Here is a 26,813-nt window from a genome sequence, read left to right as displayed (position 1 = left end):
GCTGAAGTATGAAAGCAACAATCGTTCTTACTGTATCTATTTGTCTCGGTTTGTGAAGTATGATTGCAGACCAAATGCGACAAAGATGATGAATCACACTTCTAAGTTTAAGCGAAACAAAACAAACAAACAAAGTAAAAAAGGCAGCGGAAATGAAATAAGCACTTGAACACGAGATTTTTGAATTGGTTCGGCAAGAAACTCAAGTGCCTACGTCCAATCTACTTTTTATTACTTTCCTTTAGTGATCTACTCCGAAAACTAAAAGACCCTTGTAATAAAAGACGCCAACCTACTCCGGTTGCAAAGCTAGTACAAGAACTACTCCGTTCTATGACAAGCTAACTCGCAATCTACTCCGATTGCCAAGAGTTAAAGAACTACTCCGTTCTAGAACTCAACAACTCACAACCTACTCCGGTTGTCAAGAGTTAAAGACTACTCCGTCCTAAACTCTACTAACACACTTAAAATGTAAAGGATCAAGTTTTCACTAACACATTCTTAACAAAGAATAGAGGTGGACAACTTTTACAAGATCAACACTTTTAAGCAAGAGAGTTTAGTATAGAAAAGCAACAGTAGCCACGACTGTAGAAACTGAAAGACACTTGAAGACTTTTAAAAGGGTTTTGCAAGAGACACGATTTTAATCTTTAAAACACTTTGCAAAACATGAAAGAATTAATTCAGAAAGTCTTGGGGATTTAATGAGGAGAATGCACGGTTTATATAGAGGAGGTGAGTGAAGGGGTTGCTAGGGTTTTGAAGGGTCAAAGACCTCACATGTGAAGGACAATAGCAACCACCTAATAACTTGCACCAAAAAGGAGTCTTTTGCAAAGGTAAGAATAGAGAAAGAAGGTTTGAAAGATAACCTTAAATGCTCATGCAAAATCAGAAAACAAAGGATGTGAGACAAGTCACATGATGACAAGTTAACACAAATATGGCAAAAAGCAACTTTTGTTTTCTTAAAAACCAAAGGATTGAATTTGCACAAAGAGGAAATATTTTGAATAATTCAAACCACTCTTTATTGGATACTACCTCCTTAATAAAAATCTGAATTTTTATCTTTGTAAAATGATAATCACGTGAAAGCTTTTGAAAGATAAAAGGGACTTCAAGTTTCTCGAGTTGTGGCATAATCCAAACAATTTGTTTTGCGTGTAAAAGCAACGATCGTCTGACTGTTTCTATTACTCTAATATACTTAACTTTCTCACTTGTACATTAGATGACACACGACTAATTACAAAGGGATTAATAACAACTTCAACACTTCTTAATCCAAGCTTGATTACATCATTAATCCTGAAAAGGTAAACTAAGATAACACAAATCAAATGGGCATGTTATCATCAACATAAGGAACCCAACACGCTCGATATGATGAGTGGGGCTTAGGTGGGAATGGCTGCGGTCCCTCACTGGCAGGGCTGGTCCAGTGGACAGTCAGTGACAGAGGTTGGTTGGATTATTGTGATTGTGTGTGAGATTGATAGCGTTGTATTGTGTTGATAATTGTAGTTGATTTTGTCGTATATTATCTCAGTACTGACCTTGTGTGGTTGTTTTGTTTGTTATGTGTCTGCCGTGATCCCTTATGGTAAGCAGTCGGTCTTAGCAGGTGTTGATGTTGTTGATAGCTGGAGTCCGGGCAGGGATGAGTCTTCACGAGATTAGATAGCATTAGAGTGTTACAGGGATCCTTGTTTCTACGGTGTAGATCCGGCCCTCGATGGTGTCAAGGCGATCATACACTTGGTCTTGAGTAACTTGGAGTTGAGCTAGCGCGGCTAGGATTCGATCATTACTATCTTGGAGTTGATCAAAGTTCACGTCGCTTGTTCCGCATCTTGGAAACTGGATAAGAGATCGACGACGAAATCAAAGCACGATCGACCATTCTAACACACTTACTAAGAAAGAAATGTTTTGACTCGTGAAGTGGGTGTGTGCCACTTGTGTTGAGTGAACTTTGAAGAAAAGGTTTGAAAAAATGTTGGTCCTAGTCAACTATAATGTAGTTGTAGGAGTGGACTCGAAGTGAGGTTTTTGAAATGGGCTTGGGCCCGAATTTTGACTTGACAAATGGACAGAGTTTTGACTCGGTTTTGCGCTAATGATTGGCCTTTTCGAAATTTACAGTTTTAAAAAGGATTTTGATTTTACAAAAATCGTCATGGTTTCGTTTAGAAATGGTGATCATGTAAGGTACAAACACTTATACAAGCATTATAACGGGATGCTGAGTGCATTTAGAAGGGTTTTGGTTTAAAGGGTGGGTTGCCATACCGAACAATCAAACCCGAAGTCTGTGGAGAGGCTCGTACCAAACAAGAGTAAGGCCGATTCCTAGTCCATTTCCTCAAGTAGTGAAGGTCCTTGATACAAACAAGAGTAAGCACCATGGTATGGATGACGTCAATCGCTATCCATCCTTAGGCCCAAATAAGAATTAGGACCGTTTAGACGGGACGATTGGTCGAATAGGTTAGGTTGGGCCTAGGAAGGCCGAGTGAAACAATCTAGGAAGACCGAGTTATGAAAACCGACAATTGTCTTGTACAAACTATTCCCTAACCTTGTTCAAGTTTCACCCTTTTGGCTACACGTAAGTGTATTATCCCCAGCGGAGTCGCCAAACTGTGGACAATGGGCCACGGGGGCGCTTGGGAAACAAGCGTTTGCATTTGTGGAGTCGCCACCAATTTATTGTGGAAAATTGGAAACCGTTCGAATACCTCGTGTCATGTCAAGACACAAAGTAGTGACATGAACACCAAGAATTCGTTACCCTTAGCATTATATGTCTAGAATGACTTTCGTGGATGCCAATGAACACGGATGTTCACAGAGATCTGGAGTAAGGGGTGAGGGTACGTATAAGGAAGCTCTTTTGATCGAACACCTAATCCCGCCCGCCTCGATAGCGGCCTCTACTAATGATTAGGGAAGTTATTCGCACTCGATATATCGTCGGTTATATGCATGCAATGCAACATCCAAGTTTTAATCCTAACATGTGAAGATTAGACTAAGTCGGTGAACAATTAATTTAGCATACAATGGGGTCGAAGTTGGAATTAAGGTTCAATTACATGTGAAAACATACAAATGATACAAAATACAATGATAAATACGATAAAAGAAAATTACAATAATAAAAATTACAATAATTACATCGGGTTTAGCGATTTATGTCGAAAATACCTTTAAAACGGATAATTTGAGAAAAAGAATAAAAGAATTAATTAACGAACAAATCAGTAGGCGATAATACGGTTAATAGTTAATTATACGTAAGCTAAATAAACTAAGTCAAGGCAGAAAGGGAGTTCGAGAGACAATCAACCGAACAAAGAAGAGAGATCGCCCTTTGGAAGAGGCGCAGCAGTTGCTGCGTCTGTTCCAAGGGTGAGTTCTGGCTGTGAAGCCGGAATTGCGAATTTTTAATTTTAATTGATGATTTTAAGAATTGATTATGATGTTCGACTCGGATGAAAGTGATTTAATGGATTAATTACATATGAATGGGTCATAAAAGCAATAAAACATGGATGAGACGGAATTAAGATGGATTAATTACAAGATTAATGATATTAATTTACAATTTAAACTAATTAATTAGGTTAAATACGATGAGCTAATGATGAACTAATGACAAACATAACAATAGACAGATGAAAATATATCAAAGGTCGAATTCCAGAAACTCAATATGAGAGAATTGAATCTCTACAACCCGGATTTGATTTTAATGACGAAAGCCCGCAAATATTGGATTACAAGGGATTTAAGTCGGAATCAATGATGAACTATATGCGTTAATGATGTTAAACAATATACATGTGAGATGATTACGCTTGTATATCAAAGAATTAGCAAAAACAAACGAAACAAATAAAAGCAAACGAATTACAGAGGACGAAGGAAGAAGAAAGGAAGCAGGAACTGCGGCAGCCTCACGAAGAGGCGCAGCAGGTACTGCGCTCCTTCGAAGAGGCACAGCAGTTGCTGCGCCCTTTCTCGACGGTCACCTTCTGTTAATCCGTAAAAAGGGTTTAAACAAAGGGTTTCATTAATCGGTTTTAACAAGTATTTTCTACATAAACCTTACATTAGTGATACAAAAAGTAAATAACAATAATTAAAAGAGAGATTTACACCCTCAGACTTACATGTTGACGAAACGAGATGAACTAAGTTTACGATTAGTGATGCTTGACGCGAATGTAATGAAAGTGCCCTCGTAAGAGGAAAACGATTAAGATTGATTAAGTTGATTGATGTGTAGTTGGTCAAATTGGTCAGTCATGCAAACGAGGCTGTTACTCAGAAGGATCCGAGCTTACGTGGTCGAATGTTCAAGCACGTAGACGCCAAAAAGTAAGAACGTGGTCTAGAATGCAAAGGGAGAAGAGAAGGGCGGACACTCGCGTGAGAAATATGAGGAGCGAAGGCTCCTATTTATACTAATCACGTGAAGGAATAGGGTTTTCGGAGAAACTTTGGAAGTGAATCTCGAAAAGATATGAAAAAGATACGAGAAATACGCAGAAAAGGACCTGGGAAGAGGCGCAGCAGTCACTGCGTCTCTTGGAAGAGGCGCGGCACCTGCTGCGTCTGTTCCCAAGTGGTTTCCTCCTACGGAAGAAAGATTTCCGTGTTTAAGTTATGGAATGACGGGATAATCTTATTTTCCTTAATATTTTGTCTGAATATTACGGGAAATTCTTTACCAAAGATTAAAGATTGTGAAATATTTATAAAATATGGAATAGAAATATCCGGAACATTCCAGAACATTCCGACTCGGGATTTAGCGGTTATCAGAGAATGAAGACGGTTTTAGGCCCGGACTCCAAATGTACTCTAATTACTGTCAAAATGACCGTATCGGCGCGTAGATGACAACTAAGAGGTAGACCTCAGTGTTTGAGCAATCACTTGACGATAAACTGACGAACTGTCACAAATCGTTCCGCGTACCAAACATGCGGCCCAATCATCACCGGGTGGTTTGCAGGAGGTGCAGAAATGAGGTATCTACACTCCTGCCTTGTCGGAAGTTGAGAGAAAATACGGACTAAGCTTTTGCTTTGCATCCTTCGTCATGTCGTCTGAATCGAAATCGGAATCGGAGTCGGAAGAAGAGAAGATTTGAGAACCGTCTGAACTATGAAGACTATGCGCAGACGAGACGTCTTCTTCGTCACCGTTATTACTCATACAATGCTAGATAAACCCTAGCTCTGATTACCATGTAAAATAATATGTGGGGAAAATATTTTGTATATTATCAATTGACTGAATGAATTACAATATTATGTGCACGACGTTATATATATACACGAGACAAGAAAACCCTAGACAACAATATCTCGACAATATGGAAAGACTACCATAATACAATATTACAATATGGACCCGTATATATCTTATGATATCACAACATACCATAAAACAATCCACATCATTCACCTTAAATTTAACTTGATTCCGTTTGAAGGAGTGTCCAAAATGTGCCCAAATACCATGGACATGTGCCCAAATAAAAGAAGAAAGTTAGACATGGCTTTATAGGCGTCTGACACTAGACCTGTCAAAACTCGACCCGACCCGATAACCCGACCCGCCCGACCCGTTTTTAGGGTTACAAACCCGTTTTTTCCGACCCGCGACCCGTTTGACCCGAACCCGAAATGACCCGTTATTTTAGGGTCGAGACCCGACCCGAACGGGTCGACCCGTTGGGTCAAGGGAAAATCATGAATTTTATTAAAAATATTAATATTTATATATTATATTTGAAAATATAGTTAAATTTTTTTTTATTACTTAAAATTAAAAATTCAACCAAAAAGTCAATTTTATATAACTTTTATAATATTTAATAATAAAATAATTATTAAAAGAACTTTATTTTAATAATTATATCAATATAATTATTGTATATGATGAATATGATTAAAATAATAGTTTTAAATATATTTTACTTTTTAAAAAAATATTTTTTAAATTAAAAAAATCGCTTAAAAAAAACGTTAAAAATTATTTCTTGACCCGTATTCTGACCCTAACCCGACCCGTGACCCGTATGACCCGACCCGTATTCTGACCCGACCCGGGACCGACCCGCCCGACCCGTTTGACAGGTCTATCTGACACGTTTTGACACTTTCCGAAGAGTGTCGAGTATCCGACACGAGTACGGAGGAGTGTCCGTGCTACCTAGATCGGGAGTCGTTATGCTAAAACAACAACTTACACTGATATTTGTGAAAAAAATCTACATTGATGAGGTGGACTTATTTTTTGTAATTAGTTTGAAATGGATTATTTTTTTGTAAATATTTTGGTTTTTAACTCAGCTTAAGAAAATTTTAAAATTAAAATCATAATTTATTTTCGCAACACACTTTTTACTTATTATAGTACTTTTATTTTTTTCTCTTATTTTTATTTGTCTACTCTTCACTACAAAAAAAAGATAATAAACCTAATTATCTTTGTTGGTAAGCTTACCGGTAAGAGGGGCGGGAGAGGGACTACTGCGTTCGGTGGTTGGCGAGGTGGCGGGAAAGGGAGCATGAGAAGAGGACGCATAGGTGGGAGAGGGGCCGGCAATCGTCGGTGCTTAATTAGAGTGTGTTGGCCAGCAGTGGACAGAGGGGAAGGGTGGCTAAAGGTGGTGGTGAATGAATTTTCACGTTTTTTTTCCTTTTTTTGGTTTTTTTTTTCACATTTGTATTCTTTACGGTTGATTCAATCGGTTTTTCGAATTTAGTTAACAAATTTTCTTTTAAGACGCCTCTCATAATCGAATTAACTAAAAGTGAAAAATGAACGAATATTATAAATATATGGTGTTAAATTTATTATTTTAAGACTGTTTTAAGCAAGACTATCTACTAAAAAAACAAAGTGAGCCCTTGCCCGACAAGTTGTCATGTTGGCAGTTAATGTATTATACAACTAGTTGTATATACAACTTATTCAATATAGTTGGACTTTGTTATAAAGTTGTCGAGCTCTACTAACAAAATTATCGAGCTATGATACAAAGTTATTGAGCTTAACAGAATAATTATTAAGCTCAATAACTTCGTAAAATAGCTCAATAACTTGTAAAATAGCTCAATAACTTTGTGTAAGAAGAACACAATAACTTTAAGACGGTTGTTTGTCTGATAAAATTCTTATCAACCTGGTTGTAGTATAGTATTTGTGGTCATGTTGGTGGACCTTCCACTTTGATGTGAACGAAACTTCTAATTTCATGCGGGTCGACCTTCTCTCTCACAACCCTGCTCTATTATTTCTTAATTTTTACAAAAGTATGAAATTATTGACCGGCGTAACAATTCAACACGTTTGTACAGTAACTATTTAAATAATCGGATTAATAGCACTTAGACATGAATCCACTTTAAAATTTAAACCTTCTTAGTATCCATCTTAAACCTTACAACGATTTAAATACATATCGAATTACATGGTAAGTTACCTAGAAAATGCCAAAAATTTCGTCTCTATTAAAACCGTATAATTTGGTATTTGACTTGTTTTAAGATTTGAGATAGATATCCCTTCTTAAAGAAGAGTTATTGTATTATGTTCAAGTTTGAGATGGAATTTGCTAATAATAAATGGGTTAGCCAATAAGTTGACTGGAGTGCAGTGATGTAGCTTGGGAGGCGGGGGACCTAGCAGTCGGAAATTTCAAAGTTTTTAGTTAAAGTTTTCCATGTTTTTTCGAATTTTCCTCAAACCATTACCCGCTCGACCCCGCTGAGGTTTTTCACCCCCCGCTGGGGTTATTTTTCGCCTTATTTTTGTATTACATTTTGTGTACTCTAATACTCTTTATAATACATCACTCGTGAAATGATTTGTCCAAACAAAAAGATAATGACACTCGAGATTGGAGACAAAATAAAACTGTTGTGCGCAAGGACATTGTCCTACGTCAAAAAATTACAACACAAAAAGGAAACTAATTTATTGTACACAAATTCTCATTGAAGACATGACATATCCGTCACAAGCTTGTGACGGATACCATTTTACCTCACAATGTACCCACTTTTTCTCTCTCTGCAACACTATTCATGTGGTCCCCTTTCTCCACTAACCCATTTTGTTACCATTTTATCTCACAAAATATCCGTCACAAATGGTAACCCGTCACAAGGGAGACCAATTGTTTATTGTAACTTATTATAAGCTAGTGGGCGTTTGAGTTTCTGATTTCCCAGACTATAAATAACAGTACGGTTCAATGGACTTGATCACTACATCAATTATGTTCTACAAATTGTGTAGTAGTACTAGCAACATCACTAATAATGAAGTTGCTGCTACATTCGTCACGGGACTCGCCTCCTTATGTCTTCTTCTTATATTCATCTTCTTCATCAAAAGGCGAGGCAAGGGAAAACTTCCCTCGCCTCCTGGACCAACCGGTCTACCCTTTGTCGGGTACCTACCGTTTCTTGGGCCGGATCCTCGTTGGACCTTTAAAGATTTGGCCAACATTTATGGCCCAATCTTTAAAGTCCGACTTGGAAGTAACCAAGGCATTGTTATAACCTTGTTGGAGGAAAAATGCAGCAACAATGTAAAAGCGAAAAAACAGAAGAGATATAACCCGAATCGTAGTGCCGTGGTAACGGAGCCACTGCCTTGAAAACTATATTCCGGTACGACCGTGGTGGCGATCAGCTAGTGCCGGTAGTTCCCCAAGGATAACACTACAGTCTCCAACTCAGTTGCGCCCACTCGGAACTGTGAGACTTGGAACGAAAATAATTATCATTTACCCAGAATTATTATAAGAAGAGAAGAGGAGAGGAGAGTGTTTGATTTTCTGTGTGTTTACTGTGACGGTAGGGCTCCTATTTATAGCAAAATAGGAGCGTAAACAGCTTCCTAAAACGGGGCAGTCAAGGACTGAAAGTGGGGAGGAAGAATCGCACCCACTAACAGTCACAAAGACTGATTAAAAACCGCACAAGCCCAATGAACTTAGACAGTTCAGAAACACACAAAACCAAAAACAAAGGACAAAAGGGGGCCTTTGGCCCGCACCGCAGGTGCTCTACCCAAACCCAAGCCCGAGCTCGAGCCGGGCCGGGCCGGCGCGCGCGCGCGCGTGTGTGTTGGACCCAAACCCACAGGCCCAACAAACACAACAAAACCCACCTTGGACCATTCTCTTAACCATACAAAGGAGGGAGGATATAAAAACAAGAGGAACTTGTTGTTTCCCACCGATGTGGGACAACAAAACAAGTTTTTGCCTTCTTCTATTAGGCATTATATCCAACAATCCCCCACTAATGGCTAAGAGAAGACAGAAAGAAAGAAAACTGGGTAAAGGAAGGATTGGATACTTAGGTATTAATATCTTTCGATTTGAATTGACACTTTAGTGAAATGAGGAAACAACTTACTTACAAAAGAGAGAATATCTTGCGATTTGAATTCCTAGCCGAGCTTCGGTCGATACCCCCACAACACATATCATACCTTCAGATTAAGATCGTTCCGCAAAAGTGCAACGCGCTCTTTTAGAGCTATGCGTTTACCTCGGTACTAATAGATGTGTTCGAAAGACTTCACATAGTCTAATGATCGTTACATCTACGTAGGTGACTCAAGTGCTTCTCAGTAGCACTTCTCACATGAGTCATTAAGGACCTAAGTCCAACCTGGTGTATGATCCATCAAGTGCGTCTCAAAAGCACCACCATAAAGGCTATGAATCATACAACGCCATAGGAATAGAAGCTTTAGACCTAGTCAAGTCTCACTCTTGACCTAAGGACTTAAGCCCCATTCCCCTCGACGTATCAACGACTAGTCTCCTAGCCAGCCCTTTAGTAAAGGGATCAGCAAGATTGTTTTCGGACTTCACATAGTCCAAAGCAATCACTCCATTGTCTTGGAGTTGTCCGATTTGCAGCGTGCCTTATTCGAATATGTCTCTTTTTCGAATTATAGACACTATTCTTTGCAACACCAATAGCGACTGCGAGTCACAAAGTGCGGGGAGACCGGTGTTAGCCGTCCGCCCCACACCGGTATATCGGCCTAAAAGGTTATTCAACCAATCGGCCTCTTGTCTCCGCCAACTCAAGAGCTATGAACTCCGATTCCATGGTAGAGCGTGCAATACAAGTCTGTTTAGAAGACTTCCACGATATAGCACCTCCACCCATGGTAAAGACATAACCACCGGTAGAACAGATCTCATCGTTACCGCAACCCGTTCGTATCACAATATCCCTCTAACACAGCAAGAAATTTACTATAATGCAAACATAAGTCAACTGTTCCCTTTAGGTATTTTAGTAAACGACGAAGAGCATTCCAGTGTTCATTGCTAGGGTTATGTGTATAACGACTCGATCTACTAACTACATACGCAATATCCGGTCGAGTACGCTTCATTAAAAACATCACACTACCTAGGATTTTAGCATACTCTTCTTGGGAAACACTCTTGCCCAAGTTTTTACACAATGCTACACTAGGATCATAGGGTGTTCTAGCAGCACATCATCAAAGCGATTAAACTTTTCAACACTTTTTCAACATAATGAGATTGACTTAGACAGATTCCATTGGGGTTTCGGATGACCTTAACTCCTAGGATAACATCAGCTTCTCCTAAGTCCTTCATCTCAAATTGTGATGACAAAAATTCTTTGGTTCTAATTATCACCTCTAAATTATTACCAAGTATTAACATGTCATCAACATAAAGGCATATAAGCACACAATCAGATTCTATTACTTTTGAATAAACACATGAATCAGAATTGTTAACCACATAGCCATTACTTATCAAAGTGTTGTTAAATTTCTCATACCACTGTTTAGGTGCTTGTTTCAGTCCATAAAGAGACTTGTTCAGTTTACACACTTTACTCTCTTGACCCTCAATCACAAAACCTTCAGGTTGAGACATATAGATCTCTTCCCTTAGTTCACCATTCAAAAAGGCAGTTTTAACATCCATCTGATGTATAACAAGGTTATGAATAGCAGCTAAGGCGATAAGAGTCCTAATAGTCAAAATTTTGGTCACTGGAGAGTAAGTATCAAAATAATCAATACCCTTCTTTTGTGTAAAGCCTCTAACTACAAGTCTAGCTTTGAACCTCTCTATTGTACCGTCAGTCTCATTTTCTTTTAAAGATCCATTTACTTGTGATGGGTTTACTACCTTTAGGTAAATCAGTCAACTCCCAAGTCTGATTTGACACAATAGAGTCAAGTTCACTTTTAATAGCATCTTTCCAAAAATTAGCATCAATGGATTTCATTGCCTCACTATACGTTTTTGGGTCATCTTCTATTAAAAAGGTCAAACAAATTCATCACTAGCACAAACAGAGTATCCATGTTCGACAAAGAAAGTTGAAACAAAATCAGCTCCAAAGTTCTTTGGACATCTAGGTCTCTTAGTTCTTCTAGGTTCAACAACATGATCAATAGAAGTGCTACTACTAGCATGTGAAGAGATATCAATAGATGTAACGGGTAAACTAGGAGGTGAATCAACATTCTTCTCGTAATGGAAAAACATGCTCAAAAAACACAAAGATCTCTAGCTTCGGATATAGAACGGTCACTTAAAGACATGAATCTATAAGCAGAACTATTTTGAGCATAACCTATAAAAACACAATCATAGGTCTTTGGTCCAACGGTAGGTCTCCTAAAATCTGGTAAACCCACTTTAGCCAAACACCCCCATACCTTAAGGTAACTCAGGTTAGGAGGATAGCCCTTCCAAATTTCATAGGGTGTCTTGTCAAGTTTCTTATGAGGTACACGGTTAAGAATGTGACAAGCCGATAGAATTGCTTCCCCCCACATATCGTCAGATAGGCCAGAACTTAAAAGCATAGCATTCATCATCTCTTTTAAGGTTCTATTTTTTTCGTTCAGCTACGCCGTTAGACTGAGGTAAGTAAGGTGGACTAGTCTCATGTATTAAACCGTTAGCGGCACAAAAGTCGGCTAGATAACTAGATTTATACTCACCACCCCTATCGATCCTTACCCTTTTAATTTTTCTGTCGAGTTGATTTTCGACTTCAATTTTAAAGTTTATAAACGATTGTTCTCCGCTTCATCTTTAGTCTTAAGCGGATAGACACACGGTGTACCTTGAACAATCGTCTATAAAGGTGACATAATAATTCTTTCCACCTCTACTTGCAACATTTTTGAAGTCGGCTAGGTCGGTGTGAATTAACTCAAGAAGACTCGTATTCCTAGTTGTGACAGGTTTACTAGGTTTCTTTGTGAATTTAGCCTCAACACAACTAGCACATTTAGAGAATTCTTGACTCGTCAAACTTGGAATTAAACTCATAGTTCTAAGTTTTTTAATATAGTCAACATTCACATGACCTAATCTACCATGCCAAACATCAATAGACTCAAAGAATATAAGCGTAAGTAGATGCATTATTATTAAAAATCTGAATCGTGTTCAATACAAAAAGACCCCCAGAAAGATAACCCTTGCCCACAAATTCCCCATTACGCGACATTACAACCTTGTCAGCCTCAAAAACAAGTTTCAAACCAGCTTTGTTCAATAAGGCACCATACACGAGGTTTCGACGCAATGAGGGTACAAATAAAACATTGGTGAGAGCAAGTGTTTTCCCGAGGTGAGTTTGAGAAAGATCTTGCCTTTGCACGTGATGATTGCAGATGAAGAATTACCCATGTAGACACATTCCCATCGCTACTTCCTCGAACTCGGAAATAACCCCTTATCAAAGACAGAGGTGTCTAGAAGCACCGGATCAAGACCCATTCAAAGAAGATTGCCCACCAAATTAGCTTCCACAACCACAAAGAAGAATGACATCGTCGATCACAAAGAACATTAGCTTCAAAGTAGCTTTTCTTTTCAATTAACCGGTAGGCTTTGTGACCAGATTTTCCCACGACGTAGCAAACAATGGGACCCTTTGGTTTCGAATCTTAGCAACTGGTTTGGTATGCTTCCCCAGGACCACTCTTCTTAGCCCGACCCTGGTTCTTACCCTGACCAACCTTGGCCTTACCCTTACCCTTGAATTTCTCAAGATAAGACGGACCACCGTACTCAACCGATTAGCATTAACAAGAAGAACGAAGTTTTAACAAAGTTGACTAACGGTTTGTCTTTAAGGCGATTTGCCTCTTCGGTCCTCATGTGTCCTACTAGTTCTTGGAGAGACAGTCCTTTTTCTTATGCTTAAGGTGGTTCCTATAGTCGGACCGGGAGGGAGGGAACTTTTCTAACAGAACATTAGCCACGAAGATGTCATCTAATTTCATACCCTCATTCACTACATCAAGACATAGGTTTTCGTAGACATGAACTTGTTCCATGATGGGTTTCCGTCACCATCCGAAATTCCAGCCATTTTCCCACAACATATTTCTTTTTCCCATCATCACCCCATACTTGGCTTCTAAGGACTCCCATATCAGTCTGGAGGACTTATGAACCATAAATAGGTCAAAAAGGGTGTCGGTCATGTTATTTAGAAGCTGGCATCTAACAAGTTTATTGTCCTTATCAAATTTCTTAATATCCTCTTCGTTTGACTTAACAGCAGATTTAGCAGGAGGGGTGTTCTCTACGGTCTCGAATAAACCTCTTTTAACAGAGCAAAGCGGTCACTAAACAAAGACATAATCAATTTCCGGTTGTTCAAAAACATCAACGCTTTACGTGACCAACGCTTATAGTTATGACCGTCTAATTTCTCAAGTTTAGTCAAATCAGGAAGGGTTTTTGCTAAAACAGACGACATTGTTACAGCAATTAACAACAACAAAGATATAGTTTTCAAATTGCTGTAACAATGTCGCCACCACGGTCGTACCGGAATATAGTTTTCAAGGCAGTGGCTCCGTTACCACGGCACTACGATTCGGGTTATATCTCTTCTGTTTTTTCGCTTTTACATTGTTGCTGCATTTTTCCTCCAACAAACCTCACCTTCTCTTGTCAAAGAAGTGTTGAGGGATAAAGATGTTACCTTTTCTAACCGAGCACCGACAGTTGCTGCTAGAACTGCTATATGTGAGGCACAAGATATTGGTTTTTCCGACTACGGTCCGGAATTCCGAAAGATGAAGAAAATATTTGTCAGTGAAATGCTGAGTAATGCTAACCTTACTGCAAGCTATCAACTTAGAAAAAATAAGGTAAAAATCATGATTAACAATACTTATAAAAAAGCCGGTAAATTAGTTGATATAGGAGAATTAGCATTTTTAACTATGATCAGCTTAATTATGAGCATGGCATGGGGAGATACAGTGAAAGGTCTTGATGGTAATGCTATCGACAACGAGTTTCGATCAGTGGTAACTGATTATGTGTGGTAACTGATTATGTGCTACTGTTAGGGAAACCAAACATTTCAGATCATCTTCCTTATCTTGCTTGGTTTGACTTACAAGGAATAAGGCGAAAAATGAAGTTCGCCGCCGAAAGATTTGAAAACCTGTTTGATTTAGCATTTAAACATCACAATTCTGGAGATTGTAACAGTCAGAAAAATTTTCTAGGTTGTCTCTTGCAGCTTACCAGGCAGGATGATCCTGCAGCTTCTTTAACCCTGTCTCAAGTCAAGGGCATTCTCACGGTATGTGTATCTAATATTCGTCTTAATAGGATTTTTTTTTTTTTTTTTTTTTTTTTTGAGAAATTCTATTGTGTACTCTTGTGTTTTTGATTTTCTATGTTGTACCCCTCCTTTTCTTATATTCTACATTATACCCCTAAATTCTTTACTTATTTCTCTATCATGACCTCGTTTAACTTGTCATTAACTTTATCACTGTCAAACAACCGTACTTTAACATTTATTCCGACTCATTAATGTTATATCATCATAAAAAAATAAAAAAATAAAAATCACGAATCACTTTTAATAAGCACAAACTACTACTAAAAACATCCTTATAATATAACATGATAATGAAATTTTGATGAATTTTTAGTTAGATTCGTATACTATTTGGTGGGTTAATGGGTAATTCGGCGAACTAATAAATAAATGAGTAGGTTATCAAGTAATTATAGTGGTAAATAGACGATTTAATAGGTCAAGTAAGAAACTAAGTTAGCAAAACAATAAATAAGGTCGTGACTCATGGTATAGAATAATGTGTAGAGTTTATGGGTATATCATAGAATTTTAAAAATGTTGGGGTACAGTAGAAAATCGAAAAACTTGAGGGTACACCATAGAATATCCTTTTTTTTTTTTTTTTTTTTTGAGTTTCGCTTAAGGTTGCAAACATTTCATTAAATAACTTTTGGGTCAAGCCTTCACGGATTTACTTCTGGGTGATCTCTTTGCGTATGGTTTAAGCGTCTACTGTCTTTTTGCGTATTCACTGCAAGACTGCAAGGGGGATGTTGCTTAAATATCCGATCCCATTGTCTTGTCGTTAATAAAAGCACTATAGCAATCGAGTTGTTCTTGTTGCAGGATGTGATAATAGGTGGAATGGATACAACAGCGACAACAATAGAATGGACAATGTCGGAAATTCTAAAACATCCCGAGATAATGAGGAAAATACAAGAAGAGTTAACTAAGACAGTCGGCTTAAACCATACAGTTGAAGAAAGTGATGTTGGAGAGTTGAAGTACCTGAATGCGGTTCTAAAAGAGACCTTGCGGCTACACCCTTCTGTTCCTCTCTTTATTCCGCATTGTCCCGATAAGGATACCTCTATAGGAGGATACAGTGTACCAAAGAAGTCTCAAATCTTCATTAATGCATGGGCAATACATAGAGACCCTCAACTTTGGGAAGCGCCTTTGGAATTTCAACCTCAAAGGTTCCTAGATAGTCTTGAAAAATTCGATTTCTCAGGCAAACAGTTTCAGTATATTCCGTTTGGGTCGGGAAGAAGAATGTGTCCTGGTGATACTCTTGCTGAAAAGACATCAATGTTTGTGTTGGCATCTCTATTGCATTCTTTCGAGTGGGAGTTACCAGACAACGTCGTGGATGTTGATCTTTCGGAAACATATGGAATGGTTGTGAAGAAAACCAAACCTTTGGTGGCTATCCCGAGTCCTAGGCTCTCTAAGTTAGAGCTCTATTCTACATGTGATATCGAAGCTTGATATTTTTCTGGAACACATTCTCTGTTAAGACTCCGCAGATGCGGAATAAAGAGAGGAACAGAAGTATACAGAATTAAATAAATTTTATCTTTATTTTAGAGTAAAATATGTGTATTTTAAAGCAGTATTTTGGTATGTTATTGCATACAGAAAATCCTAAAAGCTTCAGATTTTTAAAACTAAACGACCATCTACTATTTCATGGAAAAGAAGCGTAGAGTTTTACAGACCATTTGCATCGAAACCAACTTACGCTCCATCGGGAAAAGACGGTGCCATGAACACAACGTAGCATTTAAGACCAGATTTTGCTTGGTATAGAAGACAACCTCAGGTTTGAGTCCTTCTCACAGCTTTCATGCTTAAGCTCACCGCATCTCTCTCAAGCATTGGGAGGGGGCATAACCATTTGTATAAACGGTATTTTTCGAAAGTATCTCCAATTCGGTTTAATTATAGTGGTCCAGTTTGTAAGGGACCAGTATATACAGTGTACTGTTTGCAAAATTGCAAGTAGAGCTAACCCATGCGGGAAGATAGTGGAAAAAAACATCATTATATTAGCTTTTGCGCCGTCCCTGTAATACAGGGCACATAATGACATACAATTAAAGAAAAAAAGACCACAATCAGAGTCGGGACTTTGGAGTCTCGGGACCCTTGACGAGACACAGAAGGAACAGTGAAAAAGGGCGAATCATATATTCCCCATAGTTCCGAAATTTTTATACAATCGACTTACTTGTTCTGTTTCAAGCAGAAGCGGTAGCAGCTTCGCAAACAGGGAGATCCTTTTCAAAGTGGGGAGGGATTCCAAGGATAGGATTGCTCTCGAAGAAATTGACAGGTTTCAAATCAAAACTCGATGACACTGTTGGCATGATTGGGAAGTCCTCTTGACATGGTATATGATGAAATCCTAAGGTGTACCATAGCACTATATCTTTGTTCTCTATTGCCCTATCCCTGCAAAATTCACCATATTTTCACTCCATTAATATATGAACCGCTAAAAAGAAATGGAAGGAAATGGAGAGGATCCAACTTGATAGTTTTGTATCCCGAGGTATGGGATAGTGTTTTTCCCCGATATTCCAAGATTTCACTTCCTCCACTTTCATTACTTATGATTTAAAACATAATTCAACCATTTCTCACTTTGGTTACTAAAATTTGAAACATCCGGGAGATATGGGACATTATATAATTTACCAAAGTGAGAAATAGTTTAGGGAGACAAAAGTGGTACTCAAGTTTCTTAATTTGGATCAGTTGAAGTTGAAGTGGGACTGACTGTTACCTGTTAGACCATGAAGCGAGATTATCTTCGCCTTCGTTTTGGTAAACAAAGGTTCCACCAGCCCACTCCTCGCTTTTATTGTACGGAGTGACCCATATCTGGTTATTGGTGAAGGCCCCTCTCTTTTGGGGCGGATCCTCAGGATCAAGTAGGCTAGCCGCTGTACCAGCAGGAACCACCTTATATCCAACCGGATTACCGACCCTGGTTTTCTTGTTCGGGTTAACCACGTGGAACTCATGGGGATCATAAAGCTTGAGCTTGATTTGCGCATCCTTTTCAGTCTTAGCAACGTTCCTAACAGCTTTTAAGTAGCTTTTCCGAGGTGACTCCCCTGGAGAGGTATCTTGCCTCTTCAAGTTCACTTTCACAAAGGAATTGTCTGAGTCATCAATGTCCATGTCGAGATAGAATGTGATGTAGTGGTCATGGATAACACCAATAACATTTTCGGACAATAAGGTTCCATGCATGTTTTCTTGGTTTGGAACTTGGTTCATGTTCATGTATGGTGTGCCTTTCACCATCAATATACCACTTAGTCCAACCTGCATCAATTTAATTTGCAGAAAAAGGTCATTAATAGAAACGGCCTAGTATACGAGCTTGACAAGATGAAAACCATTTTTCATTTTACTTCTACTGTCATATAGCTTAATATGTTACTTGATTACTAACCTTGATTTTGATAAGACCGTCAGTTTGAAATTCCCAGTCCACTATATAGTCGTAGTTAGCTACCGAAGCAGCCATTCTTACAACAAGGGTCACCTTTGGCCTTGCCTCACGGATCTGCAAATAAAAACACGAGTCTAATCAACCTAATCTCTTGTATGAGACGGTGATGCGAGACTAACTCCAATACATGAGTGATGTGTCTAACCAACTTAAATTAACCCCAATTGCTATGGGAGTAGTATGGGGTCATCATCTTTCGACTTCATTAGTTTCATCAATAGCTTAGTAATTGTACACGCTTCTCTTAGATAAGACGCAAGTGCTATGATGTCATCATCGGTTTGGCCTCTTTCGGCTTCATTAAGTCCATCAATTCATTATCAGTTAAGAGATATTTATCTTAGATATGACATAAGCTACCTCTCATCCTGTGTGGCAGAAATCAGAATTAATGACTTCAAGTCTATAAGAATGACACTATAATACATGAACTTAAATAATCAGCATATTGTTTTCAAAATTATTGTTGTACCTAAAACAGGGGATCCACAAGAATCACACAATATTGAAATTCATTTCATATGATCTCTGATGCCAACCCATATTAAGAGTAGTTCTTAGATTTCATTTTTAAGAGGGGATTGGATGTAGTGGTAGGATCTCACGTTATATTAATATGAGACCGTCTTTCATGACACTAATTGGTTTTTAACATTGGAATGTGGTATATCACTATATCCTATGCTTATAGATAAGCATATCTTAAAAAAAGTCATACCTGAAATCCTGTAATTGGACTCTCAGAGTGCCGCCACCCAATATCACCCGCATAACTCTCAAACACGCAAACCATATTGGACCTCACATACGGCGTTCCATCACCAGCCGCAAACACACCATCCATGTAATATGCATTCCTTGGGCAATCATTAAGAGGTACAAGAGGCATAGCTTGTAACCCAAACCCGTATTCACCCGCATCCATATACGTCTTAAAGTACCATGCATCAGTAGGATCCATGTACGGAACAAATAACTCAGAGCTCATCCCTTTATACATAACACTCCTTAGCTCCCCACTATCCGGGTCTCGGACCATGGCGCGTGATATGATCACCCCAGCTCTTGGGTCGGGTTTGAGATGAAACTCCCAGTTTGCCCATTTAACCATGTGTCCTTCAATTGTGAAGCTTGGGCCCCTAGGCTGCTCGATTGATATAGGGTTCACAGGCTTGATTTTGTTGTTGGTGTTGGTCTGGGCCGAGAAGCGGTAGTCTGTGTTAGCAGCTTTGGGAATTGGAATTTCCTTGCCATGATCAGTGATCTCTACAACTTCATTAGTATCCATATCAACTAGTACAGTGAGCCCTTCTATTGGTCTCATGTAAAAGTTGGCTGTGTCTTTCATAGTATAGCATTGTACCTTGATCAACCTCCTCTTTTCTTCTACTTTCTTGCCAAACCATCCTGCAAACGATAATATTCAAATTACTACAATTCCAAACCCGTATGGCTGCATCGCCGACAGAGTAGTTTTTGCTGACTACCTACCTACAAACAAAGAGTAGTTTTCCACTTCGAGTTTTTGACAAGAGTATTGAAATTGAATTTGATTATCACTCCCAAAACAAATACAAATTGTCGTAACGCAGAACAATACAGAGTTTAATTAAGAAATCATTGGTCTAATTAATGCATGCTAAACAGAAGCCGAATTCTGTAACACTTAATTTATGAGGAACTATGAGTATATTACCTGAGGAGATGGGCAAGCAAGCCAAATCTGCCAAGTCAACTCCACGGTCCAAAATCGTCTTATTAAACTCAGCACTCGACAAAGGAGCAAAAGTAGCTAGCCTCATATCTTCGATAGTCATAGTCGGGTACCCAGACAACCCACCTGTATCAACCCTTATAACCCGACCCAACCCCAAGTCAATACTAAGCACATGCGTAACCCCATCCACACGTGCAACGACAGAAGCCTTCCTAGGGGGCAAGGAATCCCCCTCCTTCCATTTCACAACAAGTGACTTCGATGGCTCCTCAACAACAACGTTGTGCAGGGCATATGACTTTGCGTTCTTAAAGAGCCGGTGCGAGGACAAAATGGTCCGCACCCGGTTCATCTCCTGGACCGTTAGCGGGTCCAAAGGATGACGTGGAACATCAGATGTGTGGTCATGGACATGGACAGGTTTGTGGCCAGGAGGCCGAAGAGTTGTCTCGGCCTCCTTGTTAACCCAGTGTAAGGTGTTGTAAGGGAGAACAGTGGAACTCCAGTTGACAGTACAAACAAAGAAGAGGAAAACTCCTAGTAAAAGAGACATAAAACGTAGGAATTTCCGTCCTTCCATTGTTTTCTGCTTCACTATCAGTAAACTTGTTGGTTATTCAGTGTTTTTAGTGGAATGATAAGTGTGGTGCATACAGAGGTTAATATACAGGAAGAGAAGGACACTTGGTTTGTCCAAAAATACAGCATTCTTTGTTGTGCTGCCGTAGTAAAGTTGGATACTAACTAAATTCCAAATGAGGAAGAATATTTAAATTTGGATTTTATAACGGATGTTCCAAGGGCACACGATAAAAAAACCATATAAGTTAATAGCTTTAAGATTCATTCATTAAAATTGGTGATAGTAGGTATATCCTTTCATTTCTCATGATAGATTCCTAAAAGTATTTCTTTAAATGGTTTTTTATTGTTGAGATACACGTTAACTAAGTGACGACCATAGGTTGAGAAGAACAAAAAAAAAACTAGGAATCCTAAAGATTCTTCCTTGTGATGTGGAAAGTATAACTCAACTCGTAGTGGTGATAGTAGGTATATCTTTTCATTTCTCATGATAGATTCCTAAAAATATTTCTTCAAATGGTTTTTTAATTGTGTACTCTTTAGACATACGTTAGAAAAACCGTAAAGTGACGACCATAGGTTGGGAAGAACAAAAAAAATCTAGGAATCCTAAAGATTCTTCCTTGTGATGTGGAAAGTATAACTCAACTTATAGTGGTTGTTTAGTAATCCTAGTACCTAATGACTTTTGTCTAATACTGTTAGATGCACTTAGCTGATTAGCTCCATGATTAAATAATACAAATGGCAGTACGTTAGCGCACTAACAGAATGCAAAGTATGATCATCACTTATGAGGGTATTTGGTAACAATAAGTCTTGGTATAGACGAGTGGGGCGAACAGACGGGTAAAGACCTTTAATAAAATGGGTAGGGGGGACAAGGTGGGGCATCCCCATGTGCTTCCCACTTTATGACAAATGGGTATTTTGTGAGGGAAAATGATATCCGTCTATACGTATAGACGGATAGTGTCCGTCTATAATGAGAATTTGTGATTTGGTAAAGTCATGAGAGGTAATGCTCATGACATGGGTTTAAATTCCGTCAATATTAAAATTGCCTTTATAGCTCTCCTTACAACAACAAAAAAAAAAAAAAGCTTTAATAATGATATGAACCGAAATCAATTAATGGTGACCATTTTACAATTTAAAGTGAAATTGGTACCGAAACTAATAAAATGGGTACGTATACTATAAGATGGTTTACTAATAGAAATAGTCAAAGTATGTTAATTATGAAAACATGTACTAAATGAAATTCACTTCAAACTAATAGTAAAAGGATTATGGTTAAAAAAAAATCATGGGTATGAAAAGTAGTCTCTCTATAACCTTTTTTTTTTTTTTGGTGTAAATCGGGATGTTCACCGTCGACAACAGTGTGTAATCCCCTTGTCGCGCGTGCTCTCACGAAGAGGTAAACGGCTGACCAAAGAGTTTGCTCCATTCCCATGGACAGGGATCGAATCTCTGACCTCATGGTAAAGGGGTGAAGTGAACCACCATCACACCAAACACATTTGGTTAGTCTCTCTATAACTTTATGAGGTGCCGTTTTTGTCAAATTCACTGTCAGATTCATCCAAAAATTAAAACCCCGCAACTAAAAAAAAAATTAAAGTTATAAAGAGGTAGAAGGCTTCATCAATTAGAGCACTCCCGTAATCAAGTTGACAAATCACAGTCACAATCATAACCATCACAAAACACACATTGATGGAGACTTCACCAAAAGATGGCCAAGTATCCAGTGAGTGTTTCATACGCATCCGGCGATCGCTAAAAACACTTTTTAAATGCAGACTAAAAAATTGAAACTTTTTCACAACATTCAACTTTTCCTACCTTTCCGAAAAAATTGATAGTGCGACTATAACTGCCTTGATAAAATAAGCATGAGGAGGGACTAGTATGGTCTAAAGGTGATATCACAAAACAATAAATCGTGATGGAGAAACTCATATAGACATATATCATGTCGACATCACAGAAACAATTATTCCAGGTCTATAGATTCTAAAGAGCACGAAAATATTATCCCTCCATCTTCCCTGAAAGATCACGAAAGGCTGACAGATTCACCACACAGCTTCTCCAGCTCCCTCTCTAGAACACTGAACAAATTTGTTTTATTTCGACGGTAAACCCAAGCTTGAGAGCTGCCATCCCAGTCAAATCTTGAGGGACCACTACAGCATAAAGGAAAAATAGGTTTAGAGTATTTGGATAAAAAGGAAAGGAAGGAATCGAAGGGGAGAGGAAAGCAAAAAAAAATTCGGCAATAATTTGAGCAAAAGGGGAAGAAAAATGGAACCATTGATTTTCTCTTCTCCTCTGTAAGAAAAATTATTTCAGTTCGGAAGAGATTTGAAAGGAAAATATACAAGGCTCACTTATTCAGTTATCCCCCTGTATCTATCTTTATCCTACTCACCCTCTATCTACTCTGTTCTGGTTTTGTTTACTGCCACCATACTCCCCATCCCCAATTCACCAATCCATACAAAAAACACTCTCCTTGTGATTTATTCGGTTGTCCATTGTCAAAAGGTGTAGACATTGCTTTACCTATTGCTTATAAACTTATAGTCAAACCACCCCGTCTATTTAGTGAGGACGCCCATTTTTAAAAATTGCTCTCAATTTTTCTCTAGCTATTCCCTATATGTTACTAATCGTCATCACGTATTCACTAGAGCCAATTTCTCTGAATTGTTTTTGACCAAGCAAAATAAACAGCCAAGGAAAAGGGGTTGAGTTAGAGAGTGATCAAACTTTACTCAACGCACTAGCACTGGGAAAGAGGGCACGAAAGACACTAAATAAAAAAGGCTCCTTATGTAGTTCAATGAAAACATATACTCTGTAGATAGAACCATCTAAAATGATATGTTGAAAGAGAAAGCAAGTGATGTGCAAGAATAACCAGTTAAAAGAAAAAAATATACATTTATCGCAAACAAAGGCAAGAATTTTGTTCATATTTGCATACTCATGAGTCATGAAAAATGTTACACGTGAACATGATCCCTTACCTCACCGGTGAAGATAGCCAAATCTGCCTATTTGGTGTCTGTTTGTTGACAACATAAGTGCCCAAGTTCCCGAGTTTCAGGGTAAGAACCTCGTTCTGCAATAAAGTATTCATCAGAAAGTGCAACACAGTGCAAACTTTGAAATAGAGTACACATAAAATTTCTAGATGATAACATTCCTTACCCCGTAGTCTACATCAAACCCATCAATATCAACATTGTCACCATATTCCTGACAAATATAAAAGAAGCTTTAGGCGTTTAACTACGGAGGATCGAACAAACTAGTTTCAAATATTCAAACTCCAAAGTGACAAATGTCTGACAGCCTCTGCAACAAAATCTCTCTTTTTTTCTATAAACAACGGATTCCAATCCTAGGTAAGATGAAAGAACCATATAGGCATGCCCAAAACAGAAACAAAGAGAAACTGTGCATATGACTAAAAGGGGAAGAGTAACAACTGTTTTCACTGATGCAACATAAATAAAATTACACAACAATAAAATCAAATCATAAACTTAGTACCTCTAGCTTCTCAAGCAGATGGTGGATGGTGGAATCAGCTAGCTTGTGAAATTCATTCTCCTGAAGCAAAGAACTGTTCTCACATTAATTATTATCACAGCATTACATCAACATTGACCCTACAGAAGCATAAGCATGGATGCACCACTTGAACCGACAGAATCAGTTATTCTTGACGACTCGTTTGTTTAGACATTTCACCACACACAATTTTTATTATTAATACAGCATATTCAACAGCAATTTTAAGCTAACTTAGAGCGGATGGATGTTGCCATGCAGTACACGTAATTTTTGCTTTGCATCATTTCAACTTTTCGGTGTCATAAGGTTTCCCTGTACTAACTTCTATTTTACCTCTAATCTATTTTAGTATTGGAAATAATATTAATATTAGTATCTCATTTTAATTACTTTCTTCTTTGCTTATGCATACTAATCTAGGTCTTCCTATTCACCATCAGACTTTCCATTCAACTTCTTCCTACAATTGAGACAATATCAAAACTTAGTGCGGCGTATTTTCTTATCTAAATGACTATTTTGTGGATTGAATCATCCAACATCCTAAGCATGAGGTTTAGTCCCAATTAAACCTCTATGTTTCCTATTTTTTTTTCTCTATCTAGTACACTCACTTATTCAATATTCCTTGGCGACTTAAACACAAATTCAAGCGAGTCAATTAACAAAATTGAGTGAAGAAACCCTCAAATGAGTCAAGCAAATGATTAGTGTTTCGTAGGCTATTGAGTGAATCCAGTTACCATGTTTCATGATAAAAAGGATTATATTGAGCATAATCACCACATTCTTTAAGTAAGGTATATGCAGAAGACCAATACGATACTGAACAACTTAATTCTCGAGCACAATTCAACTTCTCAAGTGAATCAAGTAGCGCACTCAGCATTATAGCACTGCCTGACTAGCCACTTCAAAATTGGAATTGAATCCTCCGCATTCGTAAAATAATCCAACCTTTATCTTGACTTTGACTATTAATCTCTATACATGTAAAGGTATAATAATCGAAGTTTAAATTTCACATGTTTGATCTTTCAAAAAAACTACTTTCATAGCAATTATTAAAAAGTACCGTAACTGTATATTGTGTTTTCCTAAACCACATTACCTTTTACCAAAGTTTCCAATTAATCAGCCCGCACAGACCAGCAATTTATATGTCTACTCTAAACAACGAAAAGCAACTCCCCCTATCACAACACAGTAAGCCGTAATTGATGGGCAAAGCATTAACTTCCTCACCCACGCACACACGCAAGCATACACAAACGTTTTGAGTATTAAATTACTTGTTCAGCATTAGATGATTAAGATAACGTTGGAAGAGTAGTCGAATGACAATTTCACACAACAATTCTAAACTTCAAACATTAAACCTAATTATTTTGTCAAGATCCTCCATTGAAATTATTAACTGCAACCAATTATACTAAAAACAACAACATTAATATAGCAATCTATCCAGTGGTGGAGCGAGAGGCTAGCAGGGACTCTCGCCTTCATTATGAAACGGAAAAAATACAAAATTCCTATAACTTTCAAAATTTTCCCTCATTATTCTATAGCATTACTAATTCCCATCACTAACATCACGTCCTAGCTCCGCCACATAATCCAACCAAATATACTAGCAACAATAACAATAAAAGAATCTACCCAGTGAAGGAGCGAGAGGCTTTACGCAACGTATCACACAAAATTGAGTTAAAATTCTCGATTTCTTTTCCTATGTTACTCTATCGCATTACTAATTCGCCTCTCTAACTTCAAATCCTGGCTCTGCCACCGAATTTAATCAAATATTATAAAACACTTGGATCAAAATATTATACAACACTTGGATCAAATGGCTAATCGATTTTTTCAGAATTACTCTTTTGCATTACTAATTCGCTAATGTTCAATTTTTTCGTAATTTACTCTACTCTCCCGAAATTCAAATCCTAGCTTGGCCACGGAATATAACCAAAATACTATGCAACATGTTGATCAAATTGTTGATATATACCATGAAAAATTAGAAGATTTGAAATGAATTGGACATAGAGATAAAAGTGATACCGATAATCGATAGCGGCAGGAGATTTAACATCAGCGACATCGGAAGGGCGGGAGCAGAAAGTTCTAGAAGGTTCTGGAAGAATTGAATATGAAGGAAAGGAAGGCGTAGGGGAAGTAGAAGAAGATAGTTCTAGAAGGTTCCAGAAGGTTCGGAATGGAAGGATTTGACGGTTGAGTGTAACGGAGACTCGCCGGAGATGCTGCATGATATGCGCCACCGGGGTTGGAGTGGGACTATAGGTGAGGGAGTTTGTCAGTTTGGGGAATCTAAACCCAATTGGTGTTGAAACTTGAAAGTTGATATGGAAACGGATCAACCACTCCGGTTTTGATCGGGTCAATTTTGGGTTAGTTGGGCTGGATCGTGTTACTTCACTTTTGGGTCAAATATTATTAAGTTAAGAGAAAATTAAATTGATCAGTGTGCAATAATAAACACTCGGAAGGTGGAACGAGTTATATTGGCCGGGTTAATTTGGGTTACAAGCCAAATTCGGGTCCTCAGTTCAAGTATGGATCGTGTTATTTGAGACGGGTCATGCGGGTCAGCACAATTTTGTTAGGCCTATTTGAAAGTAATTGAACTAAATTGATTAGAGCTGAACTAGGCTGGAATTTAACTTAATTGAAA

The 26,813-nt window shown here is 38.2% G+C and overlaps 2 protein-coding genes and 1 pseudogene across 3 annotated transcripts; 1 reads left to right on the top strand and 2 right to left on the bottom strand.

Annotated features, from left to right (window-relative positions):
* The first annotated feature begins 8,221 nt into the window (after positions 1-8,221).
* Positions 8,222-16,199, top strand: LOC141585771 (cytochrome P450 71AU50-like; annotated as a pseudogene).
* A 525-nt stretch (positions 16,200-16,724) lies between these two features.
* Positions 16,725-20,692, bottom strand: LOC141587333 (amine oxidase [copper-containing] gamma 1-like). Its single transcript, XM_074408794.1, has 5 exons — positions 19,919-20,692; positions 18,941-19,629; positions 18,163-18,276; positions 17,485-18,032; positions 16,725-17,150 (listed from the first exon to the last, which is right to left on the bottom strand). The coding sequence occupies exons 1-5, from the start codon at positions 20,517-20,519 to the stop codon at positions 16,937-16,939; spliced, it is 2,166 nt and encodes a 721-aa protein (XP_074264895.1). The 5' UTR covers positions 20,520-20,692; the 3' UTR covers positions 16,725-16,936.
* Positions 20,693-22,028: 1,336 nt separating this feature from the next.
* Positions 22,029-26,459, bottom strand: LOC141587332 (frataxin, mitochondrial-like). Of its 2 annotated transcripts, none has more exons than XM_074408793.1 (5): positions 26,183-26,459; positions 24,095-24,167; positions 23,750-23,797; positions 23,566-23,660; positions 22,029-22,099 (listed from the first exon to the last, which is right to left on the bottom strand). In XM_074408793.1, the coding sequence occupies exons 1-5, from the start codon at positions 26,386-26,388 to the stop codon at positions 22,072-22,074; spliced, it is 450 nt and encodes a 149-aa protein (XP_074264894.1). In that variant the 5' UTR covers positions 26,389-26,459; the 3' UTR covers positions 22,029-22,071. The 2 variants fall into 2 exon arrangements, with proteins under 2 accessions (XP_074264894.1, XP_074264893.1); XM_074408792.1 differs by lacking the exon at positions 22,029-22,099 and adding an exon at positions 22,179-22,719.
* Positions 26,460-26,813: the final 354 nt, after the last annotated feature.

The sequence above is a fragment of the Silene latifolia genome, chromosome 6 (assembly GCF_048544455.1).
Source record: "Silene latifolia isolate original U9 population chromosome 6, ASM4854445v1, whole genome shotgun sequence".
NCBI classification, from domain to species: domain Eukaryota; kingdom Viridiplantae; phylum Streptophyta; class Magnoliopsida; order Caryophyllales; family Caryophyllaceae; genus Silene; species Silene latifolia.
The sequence above is the reverse complement of the archived record's forward strand: the minus strand, read 5'-3'. Positions and strand labels throughout refer to the sequence as shown.

Bases quoted from the DNA above. Each gene is read 5' to 3' on its own strand.
- LOC141587332 (XM_074408792.1), bottom strand. From the start codon at position 26,388: ATGCAGCATCTCCGGCGAGTCTCCGTTACACTCAACCGTCAAATCCTT. The intron at 24,168-26,182 runs GTATCACTTTTA...ATGTGAGAACAG, and splicing joins CCTGCCGCTATCGATTATCG to TTCTTTGCTTCAGGAGAATG. The intron at 23,661-23,749 runs GTAAGGAATGTT...ACTTTATTGCAG, and splicing joins GGTTTGATGTAGACTACGGG to AACGAGGTTCTTACCCTGAA.
- LOC141587333 (XM_074408794.1), bottom strand. From the start codon at position 20,519: ATGGAAGGACGGAAATTCCTACGTTTTATGTCTCTTTTACTAGGAGTT. The intron at 18,033-18,162 runs GTTAGTAATCAA...AAATTGATGCAG, and splicing joins ACGGTCTTATCAAAATCAAG to GTTGGACTAAGTGGTATATT. The intron at 17,151-17,484 runs GTAACAGTCAGT...TGAATTTTGCAG, and splicing joins CTCGCTTCATGGTCTAACAG to GGATAGGGCAATAGAGAACA.